Source organism: Gallus gallus, chromosome 3 (genome assembly GCF_016699485.2).
Source record: "Gallus gallus isolate bGalGal1 chromosome 3, bGalGal1.mat.broiler.GRCg7b, whole genome shotgun sequence".
Classification (NCBI taxonomy): Eukaryota; Metazoa; Chordata; class Aves; order Galliformes; family Phasianidae; genus Gallus; species Gallus gallus.
Genome location: NC_052534.1, coordinates 62,227,270 through 62,250,887, shown reverse-complemented (window position 1 = coordinate 62,250,887; position 23,618 = coordinate 62,227,270). Strand labels below are relative to the sequence as shown.

Below are 23,618 nucleotides of genomic sequence, written 5' to 3'. Positions count from 1 at the left end.
AAATAACAAGGGCTAAATGAATTTACAGGAACAATGGCAGTGATCCAGCAGCGCCCTTCACAGTTACAGCATTACTACAGAAGAAATGTTCAGAAACTACACCCCCCACCCCACTTGACGTTTGAGAGGAACTGTTTCTGTCTTGTACCAATTACGGGTCTAGGCTTTCTTTTCCTGTTATAATCAACTGAAAACAGACTAGAAAAGCAGTCTCAAATAAAATCTCTCTCAAGTCTTATATTCTGATGGTCTGCAATGGAAAAGAAAGAAAAAATCAATGTCTGCAAACAGAGGCAATTGAAAGAGAATTGGAAGAGATGCAACAAGTAAAGATCAAATTTGCTTTTGCTGTTTCAGCATGGTAGGGACTGACCTGCAGCAACATTTTTGTTCATCATTTTCACGTGCTGGAAGCTAATTTCTATGTCAATACTACAAGCTATTGGAAAGCAAAGGTGGTATAAACTGTAATTGTTACTGTGTATGCCAACAGAAACTGACATTCAGTGTAGGAGAGCAGCACATAAGACACAATTACATTAAAAAAAGGGAAATGTGAGAGGCCATGAGGCAGCATCAGTATTTGCCTACTATAAAACAAATAAGGCAGAGCCACTAACGGTGGCAGCTACTAGCAAGAGCCCCTCTTGTCCAGCTCTTCAAAAGAATAACTGCATGATTGCAGAACTAAGCTTAATGTCATACCTGAAATGCCACAGTTCAGTAATGCTCCTTGGGGCTCTCAGTACTATTGCACTAAATAAGGGAGTTGGATGCAAATTAGGGAAGCTGTCGGCTAGTCCAGTGCCAAAAAGCTGAGTTTCTGTGGCTGACTGAAGCCAAGGAGGATTTGAAGTTGGCTGAACACAAGGTCACAGGCATGAAGGTAGTCTTCTGATCAAACTCAATGCTTACAGCTTTAGAACCAACACTTCCAATGGAAAGTGTTATCCTTTTACAAAGCCATGTTAAACCAACATGGGCAACAAGCAAGCACAGACCTCAGAGTCAGTACAAAATTGCCAGCTGGTTATAAACGCTAAGCTGCCACAGGCCCGTGGCACAACAAACTACTGTATCCAAGAATTTCCCCATTTCTTTACATGTTTCTACCTGAGCTTGGTCTAACCAGCTTCAGCAGTGATAAACAACAGAACCATATCATCTACCTATGTGTTTTCAGATCAAGATATTTCATCTTGCTAATTTCTTTCAATAATGGAGGCAGGGAAAAAGGTAAAGGACTTTGAAAGTGGAAACATGAGTGGAATAATTGCAGAGTGAAAGTAAACAAGAAAAGTGGAGAAAGAAGTAGGGTCTCCCAGGCTGTATTCCTGCACACTGCTTTGGCTTTGAACATGGGATAAAGACTGAAGAAGGCAATGTATAACGCATATATGCCCAGTCATCACAAGAGAGTGAAGAAATTCAAAGACTTCAAATGCTTCTAATTTTGGTGTCTCTGGTAATGACCCCCAGAGGATTAATGCCATGACCGTTTTTTCTAGTTTGCTTCCTTATTTGTTGGCATGAAACTTCAACAGAAATCACAGCTGATATTAAGCACAAAAAGTTTTTTTTTTTTGTTTGTTGTTTTTGTTTTTATGTCCAGTGGAGCCACACCTGTCTAAAAGTGTGGAATTTGATTCAGATGAGATGATAATGTTTCCTTAAACAGCTACTTTAGAGAACATTTAAGAATTTTCAATAAAATAATTTTCTAGTCTACAAATTCCTTTTCAAAACTACGTATTCAGATGCCTCCCTACTTCAACAAGCCATACTGAAAGCTCAAATAAAAGTACATTAAAATACAGCAAGTGAGAACATTATTTTTAAAGATGCATTTTTTTTGCATCCTGTAACTCAAATACAATATGAAGAATCAATAAAACACATATCAGTGACTGAAAGAAATTAACAACTGCAGACAGCATACTGACAGACAGCTCATAGTTCTGAAGAACTGATCTACTTACGTTGGCCCCATTGGCCACTGCTGGGATTCAAATAGTTGGGGTAAAGGCCTTCTGGTTTATCCAGTCGACTTAGAACTTTTCGAATATTCATTACCTATTGGAAGGGTACAGAATACTGAGCACTGATACATTTTTCACCAAAATAAAACAGCATCGGTACAAAGGTCTTGAAGTACAAACACTTCAATGTATCCACAGTGTCTGAATATCTCTATGTAATCCTATTATCAAATTATTAAAAAAAGATCCTCTAAGCTGACATCATCATGTAAATAAGCTTAAAAAACCTGTGGAGTTTCTGCACCGTTAGTAATGAAACACAATAGAAGAAATGTTCAAAGTTAAGTTCTTACCACACTGAACATTTTGCCCCTCCACAGTGTACTGAAATTCAAGGAAGCTAGCTGCCTTAACTAAGCTCAGCTACTTGAGCATTATATTCTCCATACTCCCAGATCAGAAATGGTATTAAATACTTAAGCTCATCACATAGTCTAGATGCAGAAGTGAACTGTAAGGCAATTTTGTCTGGAAAGGAGAACACTGCTGGAACTGAGCTTCTTACATCCAAACTGCCCAGAAGAAACTGATCCAGCCCTGAGCTTTCCATCAGCATGATTAAGGAGCTTGCCACAAATCAGTGGCCTGGAGAAATAAAACGACAGTTCAGATGCTCTGCAGCTGGAGCCATCCAGTAGTGCGATTCATTGCAGAGCATACAAAATAATTTAGACTGAAATTTAACTTTCACAAAAAATTCAAAGATGGTAACCTAGGAGAAAGATGATCATGATAACCATAGACCAGAAGTAGTAACATAAAAGTTCTGATAGCTTTATTTTTACATCCTTAAAGTTTAGAGATCAACTGAACTAGCTGCTAAGACAAATGATAAATTAGCTTACACCAAGCCCTAGAAGGATTTCTACTGTGTTAGACAAATTGCCTTCTGCATCTTGATGCAACTTTGCTAACAGTCAGTGTCTAAATGCAGACTGCAAGGAGTCCTCGACCTAACTTAATGAATAATATGAACACTTCCATGCAAAACTTATTCCAGTGTTTCTTCTTTATCAAGTGTACCAGACCTTGAACAGCTTGTCTTGGTGCACTGTGAAATCTCAGTCTCTAAAGGGTTTTAAGAGCAGCTTACATAAACATATTTCCTGCTTCTTGCAGCTATAGCTTGATTCCACTTTGAAAAGAAGCATAAGCTAGAATTTTTAACACAAACACACACACATGCACACACTTTTATCACACTTTAGTTGCCTCTTAGCAGAAGAAATGTTAAACATTAATTACCACAAATGTCACAAGATAATTAATTTATCCTCTATATTTGCTTCTGGATGCTTCTTGCCCCCATCAACCCCAAAAATCCAAAAGGAAAAATCCAAATCTGAAAAACCAAATCTTTCCCTAGAAATATTATTCTAATATGTAATTTATCCTTTAGAACATAATTTTTAAGGAACAGTCTAACCTTTTCAGCAAAGACAGGATTCCCAGACAGGTGGCTCAAGTGTACAAACTCCAGATGCAAAGTCCCAAATTCTGCCAAAATGCTGCTGCCACCAGATGCCCAGGGCCAATTTCGACCGATTCCACTATTCAAGGGAAGGAGGTAGAAGAGAAACAGAAAACATGAGTATCTTACGCAATGCTAAGAAGATAGGTGTAATAGATATGGTTACTAAAAGAAAACAACGAATTTAAAACATCTGTGTGGGAAACCATGCTTTAGCAGCCTTCCATGGATGTACCATAGGACCTCAAATTACTTCAGTCCAGCTTTGTTTAGGTTTGTAAGATCACTTCTAACAGCAATCCAGTCTTCTAGCTTACATATAACTCCAATGCATGTCACTGTATCAGTGTTTCACGTTTTACATCAATTAAATAAATTGCAATGAAAATCTCAGACTTCACCTGTTTTCCCTGTATTTATCACAAGCTGCAGCTCTAATTGTTCTTATCCATTCACAGTGCAAGTAGAAGGACAGACTTAAATTACTGCATGTATACATCACAAGCCTTAACTTAAAAATATATGCAGTATATCGTTCTTAACACCAAAGAATTTAACTGGAGTAGGATATTTAGGCAGTGGATGCTTTTAGCAGGATGAGTAATGTCAGTTTTAATTAAGACAGAAAGACAATTCACAGTAAAATTAATCTTGGGAATTGTACTGAGAGTAGATAAAAGCACATTTATTGCTAAATCCCCAATACAAACTAATGCTGGTTGAAATTCAGAAGAAAAGAGCTGTTAAAGTTTCATTAAAAAAAGAAGTTTTTCCTCCTTGAAATTTTCAGCAGCAATATTCAGATCTCCCAACATTAAAGAAAAGATATGAAAAATAAATGACTAAAGAAAAATCTTTCCTGAGCTGGATGAATAATAGCATATAAGATCAGCACAAATGTTATTAAGTGCTAAGTCTCCTCCTTATTTTCAAGTAGTAAACAGCATTACAGACATGCACACACTTATAATTTAACTTTACTTGAGCACATGAGCAGTCACTGGAGTCATCAGTTAGCACTTACACAACCATGAAAAGTGAGCACTCTTCCTGAGATAAACTCAAATGATGAAAATAATCCCAAATCATTAAACTTTAAAAGCAGAATAAAGATGACAAATAAAGAACATGTCTGTGTTCTACTTAAATGCCATGGCTTTAAACCTTGTAACACCTTTAGCAGCCTGGCCTTGAGCTGAAAGCAGCTTTGAAGCTCATTGAAGTGCCACCAAAAATAAATCCAGAATATTACCTCCTGACAGATGAACTTACATTGCCCCACTTCTGAAGTACCATAGCATCTGCCAAATATTTCCCCATAGGGATGCTCCATATTTTCTTTTTTTTCCCAGACTGCAAAGAACATTGAATTAACTGAGCTTACTTGAGCTCTGAGTGGAGAGAGAACTTGGCTGAGCAAAACGGAAGGGATCAGCTGAAGCTCTCCTCCCTGACCATAAAGACACAAGGACTGGGACACATGGAGTTCCTCTGATGCATGATTGCCCAAAACTCCAGAGGAGAAAAGTGTTTCTAATCTTAATAATTCCGGAGAAAATCAATGAGATAATGAAGTCAGAGTTCTACAGAGATGCACACAATCCAGCTTTTATACAACAGAAACAGAACACCAGCTTTTTGAGATCTGAATATCACATTTTAAGAGCAATTTTAACAAGAATAGAGTGCTTTTTACATTTGATGAAAATAAAAATGAAGAAAACAAACCCAATTGGCTTGCAAGCTTTCTGTGCTTCAAACTATTGTGGGTAAAAAGTTTTCCAAATGGTGGCATAAAAACTTAAGATATTATCAAAAATAAGATTAAGGTGAGTACTGGAGACAGAATATGGAAATGCTTATCTGCAGACTGAAGAGCTGACATACCCAGACTAGTCATTCACCTGAGAAACAGGCACCTTCTCAGGGCCATACTGGTCCATAATCCTGCCTCAATGATGACTTCTGGAAGAAAATATTTTAGCTTGCTCCCAGATTACCCAGACTAAAAGAGGTGACATAACACATTATTGGTAAACAGAGCTGAACAAAGTGAAATATTCCAAGGTTTTGAAAAGTTGCCGCATTATGGTGCAACTTGCAAAAGCCCATCATTTTTCTATTAAATTCTTCAATAAATCTCAAAGTGGAAACATTGAGTTGTTCCTGAAGCAATGCATCAACCATATTTGGCAGAAAACATATTAAGCTCCTACCTGTGCTCCACCAGGACTTCTGCTGATATCAACAAATTCTGTCAGAACACTTTGATGTACTGTGTTTTGTTAATCAGACAACTTTCCAAACACAGCTATCAAGAGGTTTTCTGCATGCAGTAATATTTACTTGAGCATCACTGCAAGGTTTATCGTCAGTGGAAGAACCTCTCGCTTAAGATGGCTTGAAAGACAAAGCTTACTTCTTTACTTTTAGTGCAGTACAAATAGAAATGACTATGTTGCATCAATGTAATTTTTAATGAATCTTTTATTGACTTCATCTGGGACAGCTGATTAGAAAAGAATATATAAGTGTAATTCTGGTCAATCTGTAAAGTAATGATAATACCTGCTTGTTTTTTTTTTTTTTTTTTTCTGATGGGCATTCTAAGTCAACACTGACAAGCTTTTTTCAACAAGTGGTAGAATCGAAGGATTCAAGCCAAGAGTCTTCAGATATTTTTCATGCATCCCTCAGTTTGGATGTCTAATATTCTTTCTTATATTTCATTTTTGGGAGTAACAAAGCAGATAAGTGAGAATGTGAATGCAATAGCCACAGTATTGCTTCTGGCTCCATTTAAATTTATGCCTACTTCAAGGTGATATTCAAAAATGCATAGCTATGCAGACAGACAGCTCCTGAAGAAATATTACCAGATCAACAAAGCGCTCAGCATACAGAGTGCAAGAGATTTCATACTCTCTGATGCTTTTTAACCAGGGAAATTAGACTTTATGTTTAATGGACTCTAAGCTTTAAAAAAAAAAAGAAAAAAAAAAAAAGGAAACAGAAGAGGGTGCTCTTGTGGGTTTGGGGGTTTTTCTTTTGTTTGTTTGTTTTTAATCTCTCTAGGAATTTTCTAGATATCATATAATTTCAAAACAAAACAGACCTTAAGCAAGAAAAAAACTAGTGAGGAAATAAAATGGTGAAATGGAAGAATACTTCTGTGTCAAAAATTATAAAGAGAGAGTATATTAACAAAGCACAGGCAAATGGCACTATGTATCCTGGAGAATAACGTGAAGCAAATGCACAGTAAATATTACTTCAGTAAATCTTAATAACTGGCCATATTAAAATATTGATTTCTGCTCATGCATGTGACCACAAAAAAAAAAAAAAAAAAAAAAAAAAAAATCCAGTGCTCAGATATTTTGCAAGGTCATAGAATAATAGAATCACCAAGGTTGGAAAAGACCTCCAACATCATCCAGTCCAACCGCCTACCTACCACCAATATTTCCCCACTAAACCAAGTCCCTTAGTACAATGTCCCTTAGTACAACATCTAAACTTTTCTTGAACACCTCTAGGGATGGTGAACCACTTTCCTGGACAGCCCGTTCCAGCACCTGACCACTCTTTCAGAGAAGAAATGTTTCCAACTTCCAACCTGAATCTCCCCTGGTGAAACTTGAGGCCACTCCTCTAGTCCTATCACTAGTTATGTGGAAGAAAAGGCTGACCCCCATCTCACCACAACATCCTTTCAAGTGGCTGTAGAGAGTGATAAAGTCACCCCTAAGCCTCTTCTTCTCCAGACTAAACAATCCAGTTCCCTCAGCTGCTCCTCATTAGACTTGTGCTCCAGACCTCTCACCAGCTTTGTTTGCCCTTCTCTGGACACACTCTGGGGCCTCGATGTCTTTCTTGTACTGATGGCTACAGAACTGAACACTGTACTTGAAGTGCATCTTCACCAGGGCTGAATACAGAGGGATGATTACTTTCCTTCTCTCAAGCCAGGATGTCATTGGTCTTCTTGGCCACCTGAGCACGCCGGTGGCTCATGCTCAGCCGAGCGTCGACCAGCACCCCCATGTCCTTTTCTTCCTCTCAGTCTTCCAGCCACTCTGCCCCAAGCATGTAGCATTGCCTGGAGTTGTTGTGGTCAAAGTGCAGGACCTGCCACTTGATCTTCTGGAACTTCATCCCATTGTCCTCAGCCCAGTGATCTAGCCTCAGATAGGAAAGTGTCCATCCCCCGGCAGATGGACGCTTTCACCCAGCTTGGCGTCATCTGCAGACTTATCAAGGGTGCATTTAGTCCCTTTGTTCAGGTTATCAATAAAGATATGGAACAGGACAGGCCCCAATATTGACTGCTGAGGAACACCACTTGTGACTAGTCACCAGGTGGATTTAACTCTATTCACTACCGCTCTCGGGGCCTAGCCATCCAGGCAGTTCTTTAGCCTATGTTGCAGTTTAGTTGATTCAATCACCTGTGACAGGACTTCCCCTTACCCACCTTTTCCTCTTCCTTGGGGGGGAAGAAGTATGAAGGGTGCGACCAAGATAAGGAGGAATAACTAATTCACTGCAAACAATGAAAGAACGAAAGACAATATGATAGGAAAAGGAGTTACAGATAATAAACAAATGGGAGAGAGTTCCCACTCAATGTGCTACAGGAAATGGAAGAAAGCCTTCTCCCCTGCTGCTGTGATATTCAACTCCTTTTACAGAGTCAGAAACCATACGGAGACCCTGAGGATAATTGGTTTGACTTTTAAAGGCAGACGTAAAGAAGGCATTGAGAACCTCAGCCTTTTCCTTATTTTCAGTGGTTACACCCCCATCTCTAGAGAGCCTGGTTTTATCCCCTTCCCCCTGTCAATGAGCCATACCAGCCCCCAGCCAGACTACATCTGTTTCCCCCTTTGGGACAAGTAAGACCCATCAGCAGCCATCAGGCCTGGCACTGAGTAAACCAATCCATGGTAAAAAACAAAACCAACAAAATTCCTTCAATTGCACCAGACTCTCAGCTGTGTATTTATGAGATGGGTCTTCCTGATCCTCTCAGTTCACTACCACTGAGGAGATAGAGGAAAACACCACCTCTGTCCTAACAGTCTGAACTGTACACTGACAAATACAGTCTACAGAAAGAGACAGATACATAATACTACATGTAGAGGATGGAAACAGGGATCCAGGTATGACACTCACCCTTTCTATTACCAGTATTTTTCAGTTTTCCTCTGCTGATATTCTTTACAACTGTCTGTTACGAACTGACATCAGAGACAGAAACAAAATTCATCCTACATCTCAGGGAGTAAGAAGAAGCCACACTGATTAACCTTGTGGTTTGAACTTTCAGACTAGTGCTAAAGTAGCATCAGTTTGCAGGACACTTTTGAAGTACTTACAACTACTGTGCCTAGAATCAAATTATTTATATTACTTGAAATTCATATATTTTTTCTTTTCTTAAAATATTTGTACACCTTTAGAACTTATCTCTTTATTATTATGACTAGTATTACGTGGTTATGTAAACTCTGAAGTGAGGATCTGGATCAGAACAGCATATTGAAGTAGGACCACTGCTGTTGTCATTTCCTCTCAGAAAATATGGGCGGCTGGTAACTCAACTCAGTATTTTTCCAGCAGACCACTGTTGTTTCTTCTGTACATAAGAACAAAAAGTATCAGAACCGCAGCTCTTCCAAAAGATTAAAAATATCCAAGGAGAGGAAACCACAGAGGAAACAAATATTTTCAAGTTTTTTAAAACTACTGAAACACAGAGAAACAATAATAGTTGCAAGATTATTATTTTGTTAATTACAGCACATTTTTTAATCACATCACATAAAGCAGCAGCTAATTTTCAACTGAAAGAAACAGTGAACCCACAGAGATACTGCACAAATACTTCAGTGGGTCAAAACATCTAAAATTCTGGCCATCAGTGAGCACCACCGTTTCAGTCCCTGTAGTATTATTCTCCATCCTTTCCCAGAGGGTATCAGGATGACTCCAAAAGTTAGAGACAGAGTAAGACTTCAAAATATCAATATCAGTGTTTAATGCAAGATGCAAAAGCATAATCTAAAAGTCAATATCCTTCTGCAGAATTGGCCTGTAGAAAAGGTAAAAGGATAGAATAAAAGGGACTAAGCAACAGCAGTGTTGAAAGCTGCTGTTATCCAAATAATTAGGATTAACTATGTAAATAACTCCTTATATCCCTATGAAAAAAGCTACTCAGTTATGATGGTGGGTGGAAATACAAAATGCTATGACAAAAATAAGAATATAGCACTAAGAAGAGTCCATTTAAATTCACTGGAGTCATGAGACTTGGGTAGGAGAAAATGAGTTGTGTGGTACTTCCCAAAGTGCTATAGGAAAAGAAAATATGTCTGGAGAACACAACTGGAGACCTCTTTTAAGAGGAACCTGCATGAGCAGGTCATCATGTAGCCCGGCCTGCAGCCCCTGGTTCATGTACCTCACTCCACTCGTACAGCCACACGTTGATATCCATGACAAAGAGGAACCTTCCCAGATGGAGGTAAAAAAGAGGCAAAGGGTGATGGAAAAGTCACACAAACTTTCCTACAGCTTTCTGCATATTTTTTATCCATCTTCCCATCCTAGTTCCCTTAGGAAACACTTCTTGCGTTACCTGGAGGCTCAGCCCCTGAGAGTGTGCACCTTATAAGTAGAATTAAAGTAAAATTATTAACTATTGTGTGAAGGAAAACAGAATCCCTCATTTTTCCCCCTAAAGGAAGCCTGAATTGCCATTTGGTTATATAGGTATTTAGTAAAAACTCCTCAGATTATTTTGCAAGCATAATATAATCACTTTTCCAAGTTTCAGCTTGAAAATTATAACATGAGATTCAGCTACATGGCTCATATCCAAGACTAGTGTAATTTAGCCTACTGACACTGTATATGAACGAAGGAACCAATCATAACTGATAATATGGAAATGGGAGAGCATACAAGTCCAAGGATGGTATTCACAGAAATTAATCTCTTCAAGGGCTCCTTTGATGATCTGTACAGGGAGATGACTGAATTAAATCACTTCATTGGAGAGATTTAGCTAAAGATGGAGTCTTCCTCTTCACTGAGTAAACCCAGAGAAACTCACCTCATCTACATCTAGCCTTTGACGGATGCTCACATCTCCCCAAGATTTCAATTAACTTCTCAGGTATTGGATGAATTTTATAACTCCCTGCACATCAATATAAATAGCAAAAAAGTAACTCTGGAGGTTAACACTTTGTAATGTTATATTTTTTTTATTTAATTCTAAAATAAGATTTTTCTAGCTCACAATTTATTTTTAATGGTCCTTTTTTGGATGGGCCACCTCTGTAATGACATTTAAAAAAAATTGCAAGATGATTATTGAGCAGATTAAACTAAAAGGAAAAGAAAACCTTTCTGCAGTATTTTGTCATGAAAAGTCAAAGTCCATGAATTTCCTATATCCATATACAAGCCAGCCAAAGCCGTACAGATGGTGCCACATGTTGTGATTTACTTAACACAGCGCATTAGGAACATATCTAACACTTCTATCATAGATGTAATAAACGCCAAATTTACTATTTTCTCTCCATTATTTCAGTTCAGTGAAAAAAATCTCTAAGGGCATATTTCATTTCAGCAAAATTGCTCATTATTTCCATGTATAGCTCTATTTTATTGTTTTTTTTTTTTTTTTTTTTTTTTTTTGTATGAAGAAATGTCTTTCCTTAATAAAAAAGCCAGTATAGCTACATGATGACTAGTTATGGCACTGCTAGTAAAATGCTTATACACTGTAAAAGCTTTCAGCCTATTTCTTATCTGTCACCACCAGTCTTTCATAACAATATTTTGATTTAATTAAATAAACTAAGCCTATTTAGAACAAATGGAATGAGGACAGTAAAGAGTCAGATTTTTATTTACATGCTCAATATCTATTTCTCATTTAAATATATATATATTTAAAAGATTAAGTTGCTATAGAGCCAAAGATGGCACAAACTATGTCAAAATGCTAAATAAAACTTATTTACTTTCATCATTACTGGACAAAGAAATGGATTCATAACCAAACATTCAGTATGTTCTAAATGAACTTTGTAACATACACAATCCCTTGACATAAAATTAATAAAGGAAAAAAAATATTTAATGGTTACTAGAACTGCATACTATGAGCCGCTAGCTAAGGAGTCACTATGGCAGCAAAAAAGATGTCATTCTCAGATTTCATAGAATATCTAATGTTTCATGCATTATGTAGGATTGCCACCTCCAAAAATGCTTTCATAAGAATGATTTTTTGTTTCGCCCCAAAGGGAAGCGTTTGTCAATATATCATAAAAATTAATGAAGAGCGGCTTCTTCTGTTCCCAGAAGCCAATGCTGATCCCTTGCTACCAATTTGCTAAGAGAGAGGTTATATCCAATGCCACAGCTCAAACTGGGGAATTTATAGGGTGAGTTGTTGTTGATGCCTTTGAGAAGAGATTTGCTGCAAACCTCTGTGCTGTAGCTTTCTCCTTTCTTGCAGCTAAATGACATTGCTATTCAACAATAAAAAAAGCTGTGACAGAAAAAAAAATATTTTATTAGAAGCTTATACTTTTTAAAATAAAAAAAACCACATGTACCACAGAGTACATAGGCAATGCTAAAGGATAAATTACAGATTATTATTAATCTATTTTCTTCACACATTCTCTCCCCACAGGGTATAACACATGGCATCTTGGTGTAAGGGTCTGCCTTCGTAGACAGCGAAACTGATGATTTATTTGCTAATGCCTCAAAGATATTTAAAAACTTTCTGTTTTCTCCATAGCATGAATGAGCTGTACTCCTATCTTACGGAAGAAAGACAGGAACAGTGAAACCCCAGGCTTGCCCAAGGCACTGGTACTAAGCTGCCAAGTCCAGTGGCACCTTCAGTCAAATAGAGGATCTGTGTCTGGGCTAGCTCTGTAGCTCTGTCTTTCTAGCCCTAGCAGCAAGCATGAAAGACCTCACTGTCCAAGCTTCAATATATTGCAATTAACTTTTTGCACTCCTGCATGACCCCTATCTCCCTCCAAGCAGCATCAAGCCAGGCAGATAGAGCTGCCGGAGCCCTGAGTTGTTCACAGCATTTCTTTTCTGAGAAAGGAAAATTATGACAACCTGGTTAAGCATCTCTCACACAGCACCTCAACAGCTGGAGACAGCACAGAAAAAATTAAAATTAGATAGCTAGCCTACACGGCACTTTTTGATGTCTGTTTTATTCCTTGGTGCTAGGAGAATCTTTCAGGCAAGTGCTAACAGCTGGTTAGTTTTTCAGCTGTGATGATGAATGAATAACCATTGCCCCTGCCTAATCATTGCCCAGCTGGTTGCTTCCTGCTCAGCTGAGCTGCTCCCTCCAAAGACCAATCGCTTCCAGCAATTACCTGGCGAGGTGATTCCTAGGGATGCTGACTTAGCAGGAGGATGCAGATAGTGAATTAGTGCCATCAGCAACTGCAGTGTGTAGACTAGCAACAAAAGTAGTTACTCAATTTTACAGTACTACAGGGGACAGAAACATTTCTATGCTGAAATGTCAGGCAGAACACAAATGGTTTGTATACTGTAACAAGTGAGATAATGAAGAGTTATTGGCCCAGGAGCTATTAGTTTGAGAACATTAATTTTCTCTGTTTGCCTAGTCATACGCAGTGTCAGCACTAATGTATGCTGATCTCCTGACAACTCTGTTCTGCCAGTGCAGGAGATGCATCCGTTTGTAAGGGAGGTACGTGTTCATCATCATCTGGCTGAAGGCTGAGAATGAGGGTAGGAAATGTCAAGTACTGTGTCTGACCATTCATAATGCGAGAAATGATCAGGACAACTCTGAAGAGATGCTAACAGAACAGCTCTGAAAGCAACAACCCTACTTTTCTCCATGAGGAGTCTTCCAAAGTTGATGTAAGTGGCACACCTCCAAAGGCCTAATAGAGAGACTTGTCTGTAAAAGGGCGAGAAAAAAGGAAACAGCCTCCTGTTTCCTTCCTCAAAAGGAAACACTCCCCCTATCAGTTTTAGGAAAATTTTAATGATTCTTGAGAATTAACAGACTTTTTAGACACCTCAGAGTACCTACACACATTACTTACACTATCAGAGTGGTTAAATTTTCCAAGGACAAAAGCTCTCTTCCTCTCAACGTTTTGCCTTTCCCCTTTGTTGAGAAATGTACCCAGCAACCTTTAAAGGTCTCCTGAAATAGTAACTATTTCCTTACAATACTTGCAGGCAAAAAGTTAAGATTCTAAACAATCATGCACCGCGTTTCAAGTGGGCTCATCTCTCTCAAGGTGAGCACTCCACTGGTGATCTCTCTGTAAACTAGTCAGAACAGACAGAGAGACTGAGGAGCACTGTTAGCAGAAAAGTGGTAAGGAAGCAGAAGGTGGATGCAGTATCAGCCTGTGCTGTGGCCTCCTTCAGGATTGGTTCCTACCTCTGAGAAAGGTTGTCTCAGTGGAGGTGTTGGAGGAGTGTGCACATCTAAGTCATGGGCTGTGACAGACCTCTAAGTGCTCTGACCAGTAAAAAAAAACACTGTTCAATACCACCATAAAATTTAATCTCATGACAGCAGGACCACTCCCCACAGTGAAAAATTCTTGTTCGTCTTAAGATCAGAGTCATGATGGCTGCTGGGGAATAGTGAAGTGAGTGGACAACAAGGCAAATGGAAACAGCAGCAGAGGGAGCAGGAGGAGCCAAGAGAATGGGGACCGAAATGAAAAGAGAACCAAGATGAAGAAGAAACAGCCACATTTAGCTCTGAGGAGCAGCAAAGAACAAGCAGAGGCCAGTGAAATTGCCTGTGGGAAGATCATGCTTTACTGTACACACTGAGGTCTGACAGCTGCTGAGAATAAAAGATAGAGCACTCCCTTCCTTGGGCTCTGAAAACCACCAGACACCATTGGGTACTATGTTTGTGATCTGATACATGGATTCTGAGCATTTGGATCTAGCGATACTGTGCCTAGTGATGTTTAAAATAACCTCACCAGCCCATTCATTCCAAGTATTCATCTACTTAGTTGATATCAGATTCCTGCAGCATTTCTCAGAGGAAATACACTGCATTTCTTTAGGACTTAACCATCAAAGATTTTACAACCCTTTCCTTGTGACTATCTGCCCTATGACACTTAGCACATTACTGCTACTCTAAAGGGGAATCAGAGCTTATGGAACTGGCATGGTGAAGTAAAATAATGGAGTTTATGAATAGTGAGCTTGTGTATGCACTCACATAAAGGAGGGGTTGAGAAAGGGAGAGAGAACTAGTAGGCTGGCCGTGTGAAATTTCAAATATCACTATTAGACATGGTAAGTGCTTAAAGGTAATTTTCAGTGTCACCATCTAAAACTGTACATGCTAATGTAATAATTTCTGATTAAAGTTATCTATTTGAGCACAGCACAGTCCTACATATGTCTGACAATACAGAACTGAATAAACTAAACAATTCATGTTTCTTATTACTTTATGAACTAAAGGTTTAATTAATCAATTTCCAGGGGCTAAAATAGCAAGAGGGAATACAGTGCAGAAGATGAGGGCAGGGGATAATAAATAACCAGCACAGAGTAGTTTTAATCAAGTCCCTGAAGAAAAGTGAAAATAACAGGAAATGAAAAGTCATGAATAGAAGTCCAGAGTTCTGATATCAGTGCAACAAGAAGATGTTAGAATACAGTTCCCTACCACAACTTGTATAATTCACTGTTAGTGGCAGTTAGTGGCAGCAATTCCTCCTCCCAAACCCAAGCAAACAAAAATCTCCCGTTCCCCATGAAAAACGCCAAAACCTGGCTCTGAGAATTCAACTGAAACTGTATTTCATGGAGAGGGGGTTGAAAGAAGAATTTTGGAAGAGTCCATGACAAACGTTATTTATGTATGCTCTCTTCCTGTCTGCCATGCCTTTTAATGCTGAAGACAAATTAACCTTGTCCAAGTCTTAAGCATATTTCAGATCTTCATATTTCATTCAACATAAGAATGCTTTCTGCCTTAACCCACCATATCTATCGCAATCAGCACTCTTAACCTACACTGCTCAGTACATCTCTATAGAACTCTGCTTCCAGTTTTATATCATTTTTCCAACACTCAATGTTTAGGCTAAGCTTCTTTTTGTTTTGTTTTGTTTTGTTTTGTTGTTTTTTTCCTCTGCTGAGGATTTTCTACAAATTTCTGCCCTCCTCCCTGTCCCCTTGACATCCTGACTGACAATCAGATATTCCTCCTTTTAATATAGCTGCAGTAGTTTCAGATATCAGACAGCTTGTTGCAGGACTTGCAGCTGTGACGTTCATACAATGATAACATTAACTTAAAAATGCCACAGATTACACTTGCATATGCACTTACAGACATATATCAGTCTAAACATGTATAACACAGTGACACCACTGTTGTTGAGGGATACCTCTCCCTTCAAGTGTCTGCTTTCACAGATTCTTAGCAGCAAAATGAAATGCTACGGAAACAGAAATCTGGCTTGTTGAGAGGGACAGCTTGTCTGGATAAAAAAATTGAAGTAGTCTTTTTCAGACTAGTGTTGCTACGATGTAATCTGTTTTGACAAATGCTTTAAGAAAAGTATAAATGTCCCTTTCTTCCAGTCTGCTTCAATCTTCTTTCTCCTTACACACACACTGCTGTGTCACATAAATCCATTTATTCTGGGATCAGATAAATGTTTAGTTTTCTTAGAGCCAGTGTCTAAGAACTTGATCCTTACAGCCAACAGAAAAGCTCCTGGTGGCTTCAATTATGATCAAACATTAAAATCTGTAACTGACATTAAAATAATAGCAGAGATGACAGGTAGTACAAATATGCAGGGAGTGGAAAGTGAGAGTTGAGATGGAGGGTACAAAATGCATTTCAATGGCAACATTAAGCACAGAAGTTACTTATCCTATTAGGGAAGAAACTGAGGAGTTTCTACACACAGTGTAGACTAAGCACAGTCTTTGGAAGTAAACACTTCCAAAGCATTTCAGACTGACTGGCTAAAATAATCCAGTACATATTATAGTTAAATAGGAGTAGTAAATAGGAACAAACATTCATTCAGTCCTGCACTGAGAATTCATGCAGCCTGACTGAAATACTGGTATCATTATATAAATCCTTTCAACTCCTTTCAACCCACAACATTCAGATTTGGGAACCAGCAATACAAAGAAAAAAAAAGACTCTTCTCAATCCTCTTCCCAACACAGTTTATGTTATAGTTTATACACAACTTTATCCTTCAACCTATTTGAGAATCCAGATTAAAATCAATTACTATAAAGAAAGTCCTTAATTAAACATAATTTACAGACTTCTTCTCCCCTACTTTACACAGGATGCATTATTCAGTATAATTCAGTCAATTTCATGATAAGAAGCTACTTTTTCTCAAATGACATTAGTTTCAAGCACATAACTAGTCTTGTAAAATAGATTTATATTATTTATCATTTTCTGATTTTGAATGTCATGCTTGTGCCCCAAACGTGATGCAATATTATTTCATTAAATACAATTTAAATTGATCACATTTTTGTAAATGAATAAACCATCTCATTGTTCATGTGATTAAACAAGGGCTAAAATGCAATGAAATCTGTTAACTAATGTATGAATAAACAGGATTATATCCTACTATTCATCCAGTATCAGACAAAAAAAAAAAAAAACCAACACGGAATATAGTATGTAACTGATTTTTCTCTTAGGAAAGAAGGCACCCCATTACAGCTTTTCTTCTGATAGAGTCTCTATTACCAGTTATTCAGTTGTGTTGCACCAAGCCCAAAATTTCACCTTCAATCTACTTATAAATTACTTGAAGCAAAAAATATTTTTACACAGCTGTTGTTTACCTTACAGATGAGCTACTTATAAGAAACCAATGATACTATCTGAGATAGCTAAGCACAGCACATACAGCTTAATTCTCAGACATACACCAGAAACTATGATCCAGGACAATTTGATTATACTACAAAGAGAATAAAATAAAAAAGACAAACGTTACCTTGAATGCTAAATAAAGTCAGATTAGTCAAGGTTTGTATTTTTTTTTAATTGATTTTGTTTCTTAATCTTTTTGCAGTAATACATATTTTATATTAGGATGCAATGACACTTTAAAGTAGTAAATATCCTGAAGAAGGGAAGGAGTTTTCTATTAAATTATCAAATAATTCAATAGAGCTAAAAAAGGCTGAAAGATATATGTTACGTTGACAGAGCAGAAAAGTTAGAAGCACCAAACATTTCTTCTAAGAATAATTCTTAAAAAAAATAATAATAATCACAGCCCATGCATTAATAGTCTTGGTCACAACTTAAGTTATTTCCTGAAGGATTTTGTAAATGAGATTGTTTGATAGTAAAGGAGTTGGCATTAAGTAGTGAAATAAGCTTTTCTTAAAATTAATGGGATTTTAATCAATATAATGAAAATAATAAAGGATGAAGTGAAATGAGCATGAAAAGATTACCATTTAAAATGATAGAACAATCAAAGGCATGGAAAACAGATTTCTGGAGTTCTGCTGGAGGCAGTATGTGTGCTGTTTGTTTTTGCCCCAGCACACAATTTTATTACACACACTGAAAATGTTGCTACAGTTTTATAAAGCATTTAAGAAAATCAGGTTTCTGTCCTAATTCTAGCAAAACATTCGGTAAAAGGTTTGAAATGCTGTTTGTCATCTCTCACTGTTTTAATGGCTTCAGTGAAGAAATGTGCATACTTATTCTTCAAACTGAAATGAAGACCTTAACAGGAATGGAGTAGATTCTGTAAAGATATGGCATACTGATGAGTCTTTGTGACACTTTTGAAAGATAATGTCAGATTAAATAACTATTTTGGAAAAGTGCAAAATTATTTCTTGTGTAATAGAAAGCTTTTGAGTAATAGGGCATCACTGAACTCATAAACCATCAAAAGCAACTATTTTACATCTCTTAAGAGTGACAAGAGTAATAAATTCTGTCTCATCTATCAAAATGATTTATTTCTTAAGTCTTACCATGTTACAGTTTGGGGAGTATGAGAGCAACACCTTGCCCAAACGATCAGAGTAAATATGAAAAGTGGAGCTGGCTCCTTTTTCTCACTTTTTTCTCTTTCCAGTAGGCAGATTTCCAAAGGGCATCTTCAACGGCTACAAATCAGAGCCTGAATTGTCTTTGATGTGTGGGTGAATTAGCGGATGGAGTAAAAAAGGCCAACCTCTCCTCCACCCTGGAATAGGCAAGTACAAATAACAACCTATGCTACAGCTGCTCTCTCTGCAGCTCTTTTCTAATACTCTGAAAGTAAGGAAGGCATGTTTAGTCAGTACATGACGGATGAATGACAAACCAATCAGGCTCATACAAAAGAGTTACAGAAGAAGAGGAGAAAATAAATTGGTTGCTTACTTCAAGAGGCTCAATAGAGAATGAAACAAAAAGGATCAGATACTGATGTGGTTCACTATAACACAAAATTTATATAAATAGATGTCAATGTCAAAATTTTGTCTAACATTTATTTTCTCTTTCTGTTGTTCTTGAGTAAGGGAAACAAATCTAGCTTATACAAGCAGACTGAATCACCAGTTGCTCTGAGAAAACAAGTATTTTTTTGACTCAAAAAATGTTTATGAAAAAGAAACCTGGAAAATTCACAAAATTACCGAGCAATTTGCTGCATCCCCCAAAATTTGGAGAAGCAGGAATGGAGAAGGTTTTAGGAAGTGAGCAGGATGTTAAGTGGAAATGCAAACAAGTCATGTCACGGGGCAGATGATGTGGCTTAAATATGATCTCAGGGATGAAAGTTCTAAAGGGCTTGTTTTATTCACAGATGGAAAGGTCTTTTTTTTTGAAATATGTTCAATACCAAACACTGACAACATTTAAAGAAAAACAGGGACAAATTTTAGAAAGCTTAGAGAAGAGTAACAAGAATGCTTAGCAACAAAGAAAACACTACGCTAGGGCTGTTCTTGGTAACAGGCCATAGATTTGACATAACAAGAGTTCTCTTCCAACATCCAACATAAAAAAAGGAAGAAATCTTCCACTGAAATAGTAAAGTACTGAAATTCTAGGACAGACATCAGGAAAAAACAAAAGCTCCAGAACTCCCAGTAGTGAAGACAGAAGCACTGATGCAAGCTTCCATGAAAAAGCATGGAAACTCCATGTCGGAGATCTTGAAGAAATGGCTAGACAAACATTCATCTGTAAAAACTTAGGTGTAGCTTGACTCTTCAACATTAGAACATACCAAGTAATTACATGAATTCTGCCTTACTTCCTGTGATTATTTAATTCCTGACACCCCTCAAAAATTATGAAATAAAGCAACAGAGAGCTAAACTACATATTCTTGATGAATTAAGCTTGTTTAAAAATAGTAGTACAATACTTCGAACATCCCATCACTGTGCATTTTAGGAGGAGGGGGGAAACAAGTAAAGACCATAGAGTGTTCTTTTTTTATTTATTTTTAAGGTGAGCATCATCAAATTACATGGTACATCATTCAGATAAACTAATCTGTCATTCACAAACTGGACTGTTTAGCATTTCACTAAGTGTAGAAAAAAAAAGCACTACCTGAAGATTAGTTCATCCAAACCATGTTTATGAACTTGTACCACTCATTAAAACCTTGGATGCTACTAAACATTTAAGCCTTCAAAGTCAGGTCTAAAAGTTTTTAAGACAATTATGAATAATAAAAAAGTAATGCAAAATTCAATTAATTTACAAAACTGATTCCACATAGATAATAGAGAAAATCATTTATTTATGACCTCAATAGAAAATTATGAAGTGATGTGAAACAGCATTGCTGAAAGAGTGAGTATTCAACTATCTGTTAGAAAATATTAATTTGAAAATAATTAAGATCCAAGTGAAACACTTAGAATTTTCTTTGCTCCAACAGATTTCATTATCTATGAAGAATGCAATATGACATGAAATGGACAACGTGAAAGGTCAACCAGAAAGACTGTCAGATTTGCTGTACTGACTGCGGCTTACTGGGAGATATTTAAAACACACAAGCTCCAGCAAGGCTAAGTATTGAATCAAGACAGTTACATTAATGGGCCTTTAACAGACGTACTATATATTTTTTTTATACTACACAGAAACCACACAACACGAGTACCATTACAAGATACATAGCATATGGCCACCATTAAAGCTCAATTATAATGAATACTTGCTCGTTTATTTCTCTCAGAACTACTACAAGGAATGAAGCAGCAGTTTCACAGATGTCAGCTGGAAACAGTAGCCTTTCATTTAATTTGCAGAAAGATTGCTCTCTCCTATTAACTTCCTCATAAGGATGTGTCAGAGGTGTAACAATAAAAATGTAATTTTAACATGGAATTTAAACCAGTGAAGGCAAATTTCTGGAACAAAATGCTTAGCTGGCTCACTAGCCTCTCTTCACTTCCTTCTGAATAGCTCTCAAACCATCAAGCCTTATTTTTTCTTTACCCTCTGGTTATAGTGGCATTCATGTGTCTTTCATATTTACTGCTAGGATTTTATTACAGCTTGTTGGTGGGCAGTGGATTGTTTAAAATAGAGCAAACCAACTATTCTAGTACATCTTTAAAAATTACATTCAGTTATACCGTATCCTCTAAGTCAGGTTGAGTCAGGTCATGATCTACAAGGAAGTGAGCAAGGTCTGCTCATCAAAAAGCAGTAAACACGAAATTGCTGTATTTTTAATGTGAGATTTCGGCAAGAACACAGGAGATACAGAATATTTTGGATGCCAGCTAGATGCATCCACTTAATGCAAACACATAGGTGATACTCCACACCAGTCCTCTAGACTAAGGAGTAAAAAATCAGACTGCTTGCTTTCTTCAACAAGAAGAAATACTTATGAGTTCCTAGTGACTTCTGCCCTTATATAAGTCAGCCCACAATGAGTTACATGTCTGTGCAGAACATGCTAATGGAATACTTCCTCATCAGAACAATAATTCTTAAGATTGACTCACCAGGTATTAGCTCCCTACTACAGTCATTCCAAATTATATGGCATTGTTAGAAAAATATATAGTTCAGGTTTAGCCTTCACAGAACTTGATAATCATTCTTACATAGGCAGGCTCATTGCAGCAAGAGGAATGCTCAGTTGAATCTGTCTCACCTCCCTACAACACTGATATGATAATGGCAAACCACTGGTATGAATGTGCACAAGATTTCTAGCGACAACTCAGTGCAAAATGGAATAGAGAAAATCCAGAAGGTACTCAGCAGATACAGGTTGTTTAATAATCCTTATTTCTCCTGACAGAAGAATTCAGTATCCTCTTTTGTAGTTTCTTTCTCAATATGAATATCATACTGGTCATCATAGCAGAAACTGAATGACACAGAAGAGGATCGCCTTTCAGTTATCTGCGTAGGCAACTGATTAGCAATCAGGAGAAAAGGAAAAAAAAATTCTTTTTTTTTTTAATAAAAAAGACAAAGAAGTAAAAAGACAATAAAGGCCAATCTATCAAGCAGAATGAAAACATTTCAGTGTTAGGGTTAACACTGCATACCAACATTATGAGAAAAAAACACTTATAATTACAAAAAGCCTGAAGGCATTTTTACAGGACTGAATTTGCTTCTGGAAGACCTCCTGAACTTCAGAACTGAAGATAAATGCTATTGACAAGACTACATTATTTTGTTCTGCATCCAGACTGATTAAGAATATTTTCTCTTATCAATACCACTGTTCAGATCCTATTTCTAATTTTTGTTCAGTAGCATTTGGTTTCTTAATAGACAAGAGGCACAGAGCACAGGGTGATTCACAATGACCTTCACGCATCATAAAGATAGCAAGAAGGGCACAAATGCTCCCCCACTCAAGTCACCTTGTCATGCTAATTTAGTACAGCTACATAATTTCTATTTTCTTTTTGTGTTTCTGAAAAACATTTATGGATAGGTTATGAAAAATGCAAACTAATGTAACCATTAAAGTAATTGCATTGGTTAGGTTTATTAATTTGTCACAATTAAGTCAATAAGAGTTTCATTAACATCGTTATATTACTTGATTAGTTTTGAAAGCGATTATCCAAAGAACTCTATTTAATTGGAAGCTTCTCAATTTACAAGGTACATTAAATTCTCAGTACCATTTTAAGAATATTCAACATATGCAGGTCAATTACCAGTAATCACAGTTTCGTACAACTGCTTCATGAGAAACTTCAGTACAGCACTGGAAAAGAATAAAAGGGGGTTGTAAAGAATACCTCTGTAATTCAGTTTACATAATTATAGTGAAAGGCCATATCTAACACCTAAACTGTGAAAACCATTCAGAAATTAAAAAAAAAAAAAAAAAAAAAGCAAAGGTTAAAAAACAGTTGTCCACCTTAAAAGAGATGACGAATTGTCAGGACTGCCAAATCACTGAATTCCACTAACAGCACTCATGCCCAGTTGCATATTAATTACCAGACTAGAAAGTTATAATTAATTTTCTTAATATCGCTATACTGTTTTTCTTCCTTGAGTTAATAAAAACAGATTGCAATCAATCTTTGTTAATTCATGCTGCAGAACAGAACTGCTGTAGTTATTTCCATATGTGAAAAGCTCTGTGTGCACAGTTCTTGGTGAAATATCCCAGCTAGAAGCTGTATCTTCTGACATTTAAATGAAGTGTTGTAATAAGGCAAATAAATTTTAAATTATAATTTGACTCAATATGGGTTGTAGAAAAACTACAGTCTTAACAATTCTGTTAACGAATTTTCTAATGACAAAAGTCAGACTTTTGTATTTCAAAATATATTGTATTTCAACACATTTTCAACCATGAAAGATGTTTTATTTCTAGTTGCATTAAAAGATTTCACTGCTGAGACTTTTTTAATGATTAAAATACAGTTGTGGTTAAGAAAGCATTTTTTAATTCGCTGATATTCTCATTAGAAACTATTAGAAGTGCTCCACACCTGTCTGGCCTTCACAGAGCACAAGCTGCAAGATT

The 23,618-nt window shown here is 37.0% G+C and overlaps 1 protein-coding gene across 2 annotated transcripts in view; it reads right to left on the bottom strand.

Moving 5' to 3' along the window:
* MAN1A1 (mannosidase alpha class 1A member 1) overlaps positions 1 to 23,618 on the bottom strand; it is a 144,775-nt gene that overhangs the window by 27,954 nt on the left and 93,203 nt on the right. For both annotated transcript variants that reach the window (XM_419762.8, XM_040698627.2), the window contains exons 6-7: positions 3,466 to 3,589; positions 1,980 to 2,073 (exon numbers count right to left, since the gene is read on the bottom strand). In XM_419762.8, coding sequence (XP_419762.6) covers positions 1,980 to 2,073; positions 3,466 to 3,589 — 218 coding nt within the window. The remainder of the gene's footprint in view (positions 1 to 1,979; positions 2,074 to 3,465; positions 3,590 to 23,618) is intronic.